The sequence below is a fragment of the Gekko japonicus genome, unplaced genomic scaffold, assembly GCF_001447785.1.
Source record: "Gekko japonicus isolate JY-2015 unplaced genomic scaffold, Gekko_japonicus_V1.1 scaffold190, whole genome shotgun sequence".
NCBI classification, from domain to species: Eukaryota; Metazoa; Chordata; class Lepidosauria; order Squamata; family Gekkonidae; genus Gekko; species Gekko japonicus.
Window position 1 is genome coordinate 645,978 of NW_015160841.1, and position 8,271 is coordinate 654,248.

General features: G+C 46.4%; 1 protein-coding gene across 1 annotated transcript in view; it reads left to right on the forward strand.

Moving 5' to 3' along the window:
- The window catches only part of LOC107117157 (engulfment and cell motility protein 1), a 346,435-nt gene that overhangs the window by 106,920 nt on the left and 231,244 nt on the right, over positions 1-8,271 (forward strand). Inside the window, exons 3-4 of the mRNA XM_015419223.1 lie at positions 706-746; positions 3,186-3,258. Of these exons, the coding sequence (XP_015274709.1) occupies positions 706-746; positions 3,186-3,258 (114 nt within the window). The remainder of the gene's footprint in view (positions 1-705; positions 747-3,185; positions 3,259-8,271) is intronic.

Below are 8,271 nucleotides of genomic sequence, written 5' to 3' on the forward strand. Positions count from 1 at the left end.
CAGAGAGAGGGTGGGGGGGGGGAACCAAGTACAGACTTCACACACACAAATGGTAAACACTGGAGAGAGAGAGAGAGAGAGACGGGGGAGAGAGAGAACGTGGAAAGAGAGAGACTGCCCCCCGCGAGTATCGCGGGTCCCCCCTTGTATTATATATTGCCCTGGCTTGGATGGCCCAGGCTAGCCCGATGTCATCAGCTCCGGGAAGCTCAACAAGATCAGCCCTGGTCAGTACTTGGATGGGAGACCACCAAGGAAGTCCAGGACTGATGTGCAGAGGCAGGCAAATCACTTCCGTTCATCTCTTGCCTTGCAAACCCTACGGAGTCACCATAAGTCAGCTGCGACTTGGTGGCACTTTCCACTACCTTATTATATAGATCTGTATCTTATAAATTATACTATAATTACAGCCTGTCAGGTAGATCATTGTCACACTCCATAATGAATGTAGGAAGTAAGAAACCGACTTAGTTAAGGCAACTTTGTGTGCTTATGGGCAGAGCTGAGATTAGAACCGTGCACCGCTCGCAACATAGATTTTCAAATCAATGTACACCGGCTTATCTGTGGATAGAGATGTTCAGTCTAAGTACCTTGTTTTATTTAACCGAAACGAGCTTGGTTTTGTTTTGGGTATGTGTACTACAGCCATTGCTGTGATGGTCTCATACAAAGAATGTTTCTTTTCCTTTTTATTTTCAGAAAAAGCCATTGTCTGCAATAATAAAGGAAGTCTGCGATGGGTGAGTTCTGCTTGTTGTGCTTTCTCTCAGTTCTCAAAATAAATGGCTCTGAAATAAGTTTTTCCCCCTTGTGGGTTTGTTTAAATCTCTGCCAAGAGGCTGATCATCAAATCTGCTTCATCTTTACATGTCGAAGTATAAACCTATACTGAAGCAAAGGGACTATAATTTTTGTTCTACTGGGAACATTAAAGAAGACTTGGAATATAGCTGTAGGTTTTATTGCATCAGTTTTGTGGATGGGAATGAGGGAAGGCTGAGGTTCTAATAGGACAAGGTGGCCCTTAGAGCAAATTCCCACAGCTCTGAGCTATGTGGTATCACTGGGGGGAAAACCTGGGTGTGTTGGCTCCCAGCCAGTGGCTGACCCACCATGTAGCTTTCAGTACATGTTGGCATACTTTAAAAAAGTGAGATGTACTGTGGCATGCCCTGCAACGAATCTGGTATATGATGATGGGTGGCCGCTTTGTGGGAGTGGTTTTTTTAATTTATAAAACATTAAAAAGAAAAAAAGAAAAAGGAGCTGCGGTGGCTCAAAGAGTTAAGACGCTGAACTGCAGGCTGTGGAAGGTCAGTAGTTCAGCAGCTCGAGACCCGAGTTGCCGCATGACGGAGTGAGCTCCCGTCTCTAGTTCCAGCTCCTGCCAACCTAGCAGTTCGAAAGCAAGACATTGCAAGTAGATAAATAGGTACCACTTCGGTGGGAAGGTAACAGCGTTCCGTGCACCTTGGTGTTTAGTCATGCCGGCCACATGGCCACATGATCACGGAAACGTCTTCGGACAGCGCTGGCTCTTCGGCTTTGAAACGGAGATGAGCACCGCAACCCTAGAGTCAGACTCGGCTGGCTTTCGAGCAAGGGAACCTTTACCTTTACCTAAAAAGAAATTACCAAGTCCATACAGAGAAGTCTAATATCAAACAATAGAAAACATCCATCCAAAGCCATCTATTGAATACGTCCAAGAGCATGTAATTGCATTTCTTAAAACCTTAACCAGTTAAATTGTTGATCATCTATAGAAAGGACTCCTTTATTGGAAAGGAGAGTCAAAACCGGTGACCGTAGCTCCCAAATGATCTACCTTTTTGTGTTGTGTGTATGCACCCCTGCCTGGAAGTCATGGCGACCTCTGGCGAACCCTAGTGGGGGCATGGAGGACGTTTAGAGAAGTGGCTTAATACCCTGCGTCTGCCTCCCGACCTTGATATTCTTTGGCGATCTCCCAACCAAACACTTGCCAGGGTTGGCCCTGCTTAGATTCCAAGATCTTGCCTGGGCTATCCAGGTCAGGGCGCCATTACAAAGACTTTTGATGAGATGCGCCCTGCAGTACTGTGCTTGGAACTTAATTCCCAGATATGTGGAACTGCACACACCTGGGAATGAAGTCTCAAGCATGGAACTCCCAGTGCACATCTGATTGGAAGTTCTTATGGTGGCTTCGTGGGGGACCTTGCAAATGGGTAAGATTGACAGCTGCCTGTACACATTCATTCCCTGATGTGGATTACTTTGTGCAATGGCCTGGCAGAGGACATCGGGAAGGGTCTCACACTTCTGACATTCTGTAAATGGAATTGTTCAGGTGCGCATTTGTGTAAAGTAGGGTTTGGCAGGGGTCCCCCGCTTTTGGGGGGCTTCTACCCGCCGCTGGCCAGCTGGCCACCAGGGGAAGCTCCACCCCCAAGCCCCAACACCCACTGCCACCCCTCTCCCTTCTCTCTTGAGAGAGAGGAGGGAGAGGGGTGGCTGCGGGCCACGTACCCGATCTCCGCTCAGAGGTTGGGTGCGCAGGGAAACGCCAGCTCCCTGTAGGGAGCCCATGCACTGGAAGAGCAGCCATGTAGGGGTAGGGCATGGAGCCAGGACATCCCCCAACATGATATCATCATGTTGAGAATGCCCCATCCCCTCCGGGAATGCCCCCCAAAGTCCACCGCTGGGGGTGAAGATGGCACTTGGCGACCCTACTGTAAAGGGAAAAATAGTGTAGGCTAATGGAATGCAGGATGCTTTTCCAAGGGAAATATGACTGTGGCCTGTTCCGCTGTTTATTGTATCTGTTACCTTGCTCTTTCTGCATTGTATTCTGTTGTAATTCCATTATTTTTTTCATTGTTTATGACATAGCACATCTGATTATTATTTTTTTGCAGTTTTTCTACTTTTTGTGATCCTAGGCTTATTGTACTGTTTGTTGGATGACTCCTGCTGTTTGATTGGATTACACAGTGTAAAACAATGCAATTTGAGGCTCAGTGAGAAAGGCGTGCTATAAATAAATAAGGCTTCTAATTGGTGCATGGGCCCCTTCCTGAGGAGTGGATTCAGTCCTCTAAGAAGGGAAAGGCAAGGCGAAGCTGAGTGTTAATTTTGGATCGCAGTCTTCCATTTGCATGTTTTACTGATAACCTTATTTGTGTATTTTTAAGGTGGTCTCTTTCAAATCACGAGTATTATGCACTGCAGCATGCTGATGGTTCCAATTTCTATATCACTGAAAAGGTAGGAAATCTTTTTTTCCCCCCTACACAGAGTGTGCTGTTGGTTTATTTGTTTTACGAACACTTTTCATGCTGTGACAATCCAGGTTTGGAGCTAATGTAGAGGAAAATTGCATTATCATCTTCATTTTCTCACTACTTAGACCCAAGTGGGTAGTAATGGACTCACTGTGCCTCATCCTAATGGCCTGAACTCTGTCTGGTTGCAGTGTGATAGTGCAGTTCCATGGCTTGATGCGGAAATGGTCTACTGGAGCGCTTTCCAGCCAAGGTCTTAATTGGGCAAGTATTGTCCACATGCTGGCAAAAAGTGTTTGCCAATTATGCACTGCGTAGTCGTGAAGGATCTTTTGCAAAAAAAAAAAATGAACGGTTTCAGTATAGCTGTTGTCGTTGGCGTCTGGAGAAAGAACTTTAGTGGACATCACTCAGTTTAGGATAAATTTTGTATACATCAAGTGGGAAAGCTGGTTCTTTATGAATGCTTTAAACATCATGCTTTGTTTACATGCCAGTATTTGTGTTCCAGTAACATTTTTAAACAATGTCTGTACAGTTTTGGTTTTAAAAAAAATAAAATCATTTATTTATTTATTTCATGTATATATATATATGTGTGTGTGTGTATGTGTGTGTGTGTGTGTGTGTGTGTGTGTGTATAGCCTTTCTCCCAGTGGGGAGCCAACGTGGTTTACAACATTGTCCTCTCCCCCCCATTTATCCTCACAGCAGCCCTCTGAAGGCAGGTTAGGCAAAGACTGTGCAACTAGCTCAAGATTAATCAGCAGGCTTCCGCGGCAGAGTGGGGATTAAAGCATGGGTCTCCCAGATCCTAGTCAAACGGTCTAACCACAGCAGCACACTGGCTCCTTATTTCTAGTTGTGAGGACTAGTTCAGTTGGACTGGGCACAGACGGATTTGAAAATGGGATTGGGCAGACTTAAAGAGGGTTAGGTCTATTGGCTGGCAATTATCCATGACAGCTGGATTGGGTCCTCTGGGTTTAGAGGGAAATCACCTCTGGTGATCAGATTCTGGGGGGGAACCGTCTGTAGGTGAGGCCTCTTGCCAACTAGCCTTGTTTATGAGCTTCCCTGTAGCAGCCACTTGTTGTCTGGACAGACCACTGTTCTGATCTAGCATGAGGAAATCCTTGCTGGATCTGACCAGTGGTCCATCTAGTCCAGCATCGTGTCCCACACGGTGGCCAACCAGTTAATCTGGAGTGCCAACAACAGGGTCATAGGGGCCAGGGCCTTCCTCTGATGTTGCTTCCTAGCACTGTTATTCAGAGGATTGTTGTCTTTCAGCATGGAAGATCCCTTTAGTCACTATTGCTGGTAACCACTTTCATCTACCCCTTATTAGTCACGACTGTTTCAGAAAGGTGGCGCAATCCAACAGGAATTGCTCCTGATTAGGCTCCTTTCCCAGATTTCTCAAATTGGGAAGCAGGCCATCTAGAGGGAGGGCCAGGTTGCTTGGGGAGAGATCGAGGCCCTTTCTAAGAATTAATCTACACAAGTGGCAGATTTGCATGGTCTAACCATTAATGGACTTCACCAACTTCATGTTGCACAGATGTTTGTGTTTGAGGGGGGGTGCATATTTTCCTTCCCTCTAGGGTTGCCAACCTCCATGTGGGGCCTAGAGCCTTCCAGTATTACACCAGATCTCCAGATGACAGGTCTCAGGTCCCCTGGAGAAAATGGCTGCACTGAAGGGTGGACTGTATGGCATTATAGCCTGCTGAGGCCCCCTCCCCTCTCCAAACTCTGGCTCCATCCCCCCAAATCTCCAGGTATTCTACAACCTGGAGCAGGCAACAATATCCCCCACTTACAATAATCACATGTATAAAAAATGTTGTAAGAAGCTGATAGCTTGGCTCAGAGCCCTTTTCTGACCTCTAAGCTTGGCTCAGATGTAACAGAAAATCATGTTTCTTTGACCTCTGTGTAAGGGAGCTTTGAAGGAGCGCCAGGGTGCCTTGCGCCCTCTCTCCTCCCTTCATGAACAGAGAATTAATTCTGTATTTGTGGAAAATCATAGCCTGCTGCTGCATCCAAACTCAGAGAATAGGTTTTGCCCTTTCTCTCTGTAAAACCAGGACTCCAGAAAGTTTTTTTGATCTTTGCCTGCAATCAGAGTTCCAGACTAAGAGCCAACCAACCCTGTTGGGTGTAATGACAGGTTTGGATTAGCGGCAAAGCCAGAAATAGCGCCTGCTGTTGCTGGGCATGAGGGGAGGAAGGACAGGGTCACTCATGGGGGTTGCACAGGCAAGCATGGTGCTGCTTCTTCTTCTTCTTCTTCTTTTTTTAAACATTTTAAAACTTTAATAATATATCCCCCCCCCCCAAGGAAAAAATACAGCATTTACATATCAGAAAAGGGGAGGAAAAGGAGAGCCTTACTTATATCTCTCTAAACTCCAGAAAGATTTTTAAAAGATCTGGACAACAATGAAAAGATATGGGTAACTTTGGAAGGAGATTTTGAGGTGTGCAAGCATGATGCTTCTTGAAGGCTTGCTCGTAGGTTGGCAGATCTTGCTCTGACATTATGACTAAACCAAGTTTGAGTTTTTCTGTATGCACTAGGTTGGTCCCCCCCCCCCCTTTTCCTCATGACAGCATATTCAAGGAGACAAGTTTCCAGCTCCCTTCTCCTTGTGGTACATTCCTGGAACACTTTCACCGTATAATCTGGTGTTGCTGTTTTTTAGGTTTTCGGGGTTTTTTTGTTGCCAAGTAACAGCTGATTTATGGTGACCCTGTAGGGTTTTCAAGGCAAGAGAAGTTCAGAGGTGGTTTGCCACTGCCTGCCTCCAGGGTTGCCAGGTCTGGGTTGGGAAATACCTGGAGACTTTGGGGGTGGAGCCAGGAGAGGGCGGGGTTTGGGGAGGGGCCTCAGTAGGGTACAATGCCATATAGAGTCCACCCTCCAAAGCAGCCATTTTCTCCAGGGGAGCTGATCTCATCAGCTGGAGATCAGCTGTAAAAGAGGGAGATCCCCAGGGCCCACCTGGAGGCTGTCAACCCTACCCATACCTCTGTGTTGTGACCCGGGTTTCGCTTCCGAGCTCTGATGAGACCAAGGTAGCCTGTAGGCTACCGTTAACCCTTTCTGGTGCCAAGTGTAACCTGGGGAGGGAAGAGAGCGTATGAGAAAGTCCCAATGCATCAGCTCCTTTGCCTGCTCTGTAAATTGTTGCAACCCAGCTTTAGATAAGTCATTTTTGCCTTTTTTTTTTGTTTTGATCAGGATGTTGTTGGGAGGCAGCAGACAGGAAACTTAAATAAGTGAGATGTACACATTGCTGGCTGTTGGATAAATAAAGCATCCTTTAATATGACTTCCCTTTCCCCTAAATGGCTGCTGAAGTAGAGATTCTGTGCAAGGGCTGCATAGTGCTTGCCAGCTTCTGGCGAATTCTGTTCCTTGGACTGCATTATGTAGGGTTGAACTATGGTGCAACCTGCGTGGCCACCTACCTGCCAAGAATAGGGCAGCGGCTCATTCAGAAGTCCCAGGCTCCAGTCCAGAGGTTCTCCTGGTAGCCCTGACCTGGATAGGCCAGGCAAGTCCGATCTCGCCAGATCTCAGACGCTAAGCAGGGCCGACCCTGGCAAGTACTTGGAAGGGTGACCTCCAATGAATACCAGGACCGGGACACAGAGGCAGGCAATAGCAAGCCACCTCTCTGAAATGTCCAAACCCCACTAGGGATCGCCAGAAGTCAACCATGACTTCATGATGCATGTGCGCGTGTGCATGCGCACACACTCACACAATAGTCACACAAAAAATTGGTTCTTCTGGTGCCAATGCTTGAGACTCTGGGGATCTGTTGCCACTTGTTGTAGACTGTATCAGTTATTTTTAAATGGAGCAGTGTCAGCAAGCTGCCAATATGTCTTTTCCGTGCATATGAGATGTGTCTACCCCCCCCCCCCTCTGCCTATCCCTAACTGGCTTGGACTCTTGTGCGCATGTCCCCCCTCACCCTCAAGCGCTCATAATCAACTACATTCCTTTCCATGTACGCTAGCGTTGCTTTGAAGGAACCTTATCAGCTAAGGCTACAGGTGGTTCGTGTTTGGCAGCTTTTGCTTAGTCTATAATGAACAGTAGTGTGAGAATAGAAGAATTGTTTAATCAGCTATAACCATTGCTTTCTCAAGGTTCGAGCGCGAGATGAGCCCTCAAGGCGGGCGCGGGAACCATATCTATTGGCCCATGTTATTTTGAACTTGCTTTATTATACCAGTCTCAAACCCTTTGTGTTATTCTGAACAGAACATCTGTTCTAAGTACTTCATGGCTTCAATAAAATAAAACCTTCCTGCAAGAGTGTATTTCATTGTTTGCTGTGAGTCTGACAAGCAGAAATACTCCATGTCCATATTCAAGCCTTGTACAACTCCTCACCAGTCTCTTACATATGTTAATCTTCCGTCTTGTGCACGTTTGCATCAGTGACTAACAACGAATTAGACATGTTCAAGAAGATAGTTCTGTCAGTAGCTGTCTGTTCACATAGCTAGATGGAAGCCTCCGTGTTCAGAAGTAGCATACTTGTATGATTATCAGGTGCTGTGGGCAAAGGGGGTGGTGGCTTTATCCCTTGACACCTGTTTGCTCGCTTCCTGTCCATCCTTCCTAAGAGCTCAGGACGGGTCACGCGTGATATGTGACTCTTACTTTCCCCAACTCTTTATTCTTTAAAGAACTTGCAGGGAGCTTCCCTGGGGTAATTTGTCTTGGCTGCTCTTGGGGACAGAATGTGACGGTGGGTTGGCCTTTGGTCCACCAAGAGGGTTTTTCTGTTCTCTTTTGGTTTATACTTTTTATAAAAGCTGAAATCCGTGCCATTTTTATTTGTGAATATTGTGCCCATCTCCCTCCAAATTTAGAATTGTACAGATTCTAAAATCCCAACCTTAAACGATTTTTTAAAGGATTGGATGAAAAGCTACACTGTGTTGGATCCTGCAGACTTGCAAATCC